This window comes from Echinops telfairi, unplaced genomic scaffold, assembly GCF_000313985.2.
Source record: "Echinops telfairi isolate 266 unplaced genomic scaffold, ASM31398v2 ScPeMD7_7424;HRSCAF=8462, whole genome shotgun sequence".
Taxonomy (NCBI): domain Eukaryota; kingdom Metazoa; phylum Chordata; class Mammalia; order Afrosoricida; family Tenrecidae; genus Echinops; species Echinops telfairi.
Genome location: NW_022111324.1, coordinates 17,525,478 through 17,527,610, shown reverse-complemented (window position 1 = coordinate 17,527,610; position 2,133 = coordinate 17,525,478). Strand labels below are relative to the sequence as shown.

Here is a 2,133-nt window from a genome sequence, read left to right as displayed (position 1 = left end):
TGAACCAGGACATCAGGCTGGTAAAGCAGAGGGTCCGTGCAAAAGAGGAAGCCTCTCAATGAGATTTGTGGACCCCGTGGCTGCAGTAATGGGCTCAGACAGAGCAATAATTGTAAGGATGACCACAGCAGGACAGTCTTTGTTCTGTGGTCCTTTGGTCCTCTATGAGCTGGAACTGACTGACGGCACGTACCAACAACGACGCTGTAGTCAGGCTCTGTAATAGCGCCTGGATAAGAACGGAATTGGCTTTACTCCTGTTCTAAGGAGCGCTGGCTGTGCAGTGAGTTAAGCGTCGGCTGCTAGCCACAATGTTCACACCCACATGCTGCTCTGTAGGAAAAGGTGGAATCTCCACTCCCATGAAGATGCCGGCCTTGGAAGCATGACGCGGAGGACTTCTGCTCTCTCCTGAAGGACCCCTATGAGTTGAAATAAACTTTGTGGCCACGTTTCTTCGTCTCCTTTTCTCCCGTCCTTACGTAGTTTCCCACATTCACAGCTCACTGTCATTGAGTCAGTTCTGACACACAGACTCGACAGGACCGAGTAGAACTCCCCGTGGGTTTCTGTGACTGTAACTCTTTGTGGGAAGAAAGCCACATTTTTCTCCCGACATAGTTTATACTAGAGGACCAATAGCTACTATTTACTAAATGTGAGGATCCTCTTTTGCTTAAAGCTCCCAGTTGACACATGTATTGCACTGGGATTGACATGCCTTATCTCCCTGAGTCCTAAATGAGCACTCTGACATGGATGTATTATTATCAATTTGTAGACTCCTATAACTGAAAACAGGGGGTGGAGGCGGGACGAATCTCACTGGAGTCCTTTCTTGAAACGATCTTGAAAAGCTTGTGTGGTTTCTGAATCTCGCAGCCTTTTGCAAGGAAGGCACTTCTGGCTTCTGGGCTTAAGAACTTACAGCCATCATCCTTGTCAGAAGCCAAGTTCACAAACGAGGAAGCAGAATGGCTGCAATTCACTTATACTGGGACTATGTTTAATGCATAATAATTCATCCAATCCCTAAGCTAGCCCTGTGAGGTAGATACTATTGAGACACCCATCTTCCAGACGAGAATACTGAGGCAGAGGATGGAGCTTTCCCAACATTACACAGATGATAAGTGCCTAAACTAAGGGCGATGCCATTCCGTTTATCCTAGAGCTGCAGGCGTGTATGGAGGAGGATGCTCCAGTGCAGACATGGACTTAGACAACGCATGATTTGGGAAGCTCCAGACATCTTACTTTCCAGAAAAACAACCAGCAGGAAAGTGTTGGATTTCAAAGTACCCAAGGGAAACTGAGGAATCTCCTAAGACAATCGTTCCAGAAAGCATAGTCGTCCTGTTTGTCATGACTGGGGAAGATACCTTTACCGATGAAGAGAGGTCATACAGAGAAACCAGTACAACAAGCAACGGATGACTCAGAAAGGTCTTCACATTATTTCTATAGCTCTGACCTTGGGATCTGCAAAGGAGGGTTCAAGGGGAAGGTGTGAGGGAAGATAGGAGTACAAGATCAGAAGCAGTTGACTTACTTTTTGAATTTACTCCCCGCACTTTCTGCCACATAGTAGCCTGGCTTGCATTCATATCTGCAGACAGAGCCCACATCATGGTTGCCCTGGAGGCAGTGAGGCAGGAGCAAGTTGGCATTGGGTATAACCGGAGGCACATCACACTCCAACTTGCAGTAGGCTTCCGGGAGGGACCAGAGCCCACCCGTAAATGACCCTACAGGGCCATGTTCTGCAGCCTCTGAGGGGCTGCAGGTGAGTGAACGGGCAGGCACGAAGACAGAACAGGGAAGCAAGGCAACAGCGGCTTTCCGGCCCCTCTAATAACAACACGTGCATTTGGAGATGACCTGCGCACCTGAGTCATTTGCATCACCTGCAAATTACACCTAGATCAGATGAAAACCACATGCAAAGGTGTTCTCAGTGGTCAGAAGCTGTTTGCTACACCTGGTAGATGCTGCCTCCGATGAATTTTTCATCAGCATTGTTCATGCTCTGATCAGCTTGGCTCTTGCCTGGGGCTTAGTGAAAGAAGCTTGCCCTTCCCCAACCCTCGTGAGCCCCAGTTTTCTCTGCAGGGGAAGGTCCGGGTTAAGGAA

At 48.5% G+C, this 2,133-nt stretch overlaps 1 protein-coding gene across 1 annotated transcript in view; it reads right to left on the bottom strand.

Moving 5' to 3' along the window:
* The window catches only part of PAPPA2 (pappalysin 2), a 350,680-nt gene that overhangs the window by 87,194 nt on the left and 261,353 nt on the right, over window positions 1-2,133 (bottom strand). Inside the window, exon 17 of the mRNA XM_004706814.2 lies at window positions 1,553-1,695. Within this exon, the coding sequence (XP_004706871.1) occupies window positions 1,553-1,695 (143 nt within the window). The remainder of the gene's footprint in view (window positions 1-1,552; window positions 1,696-2,133) is intronic.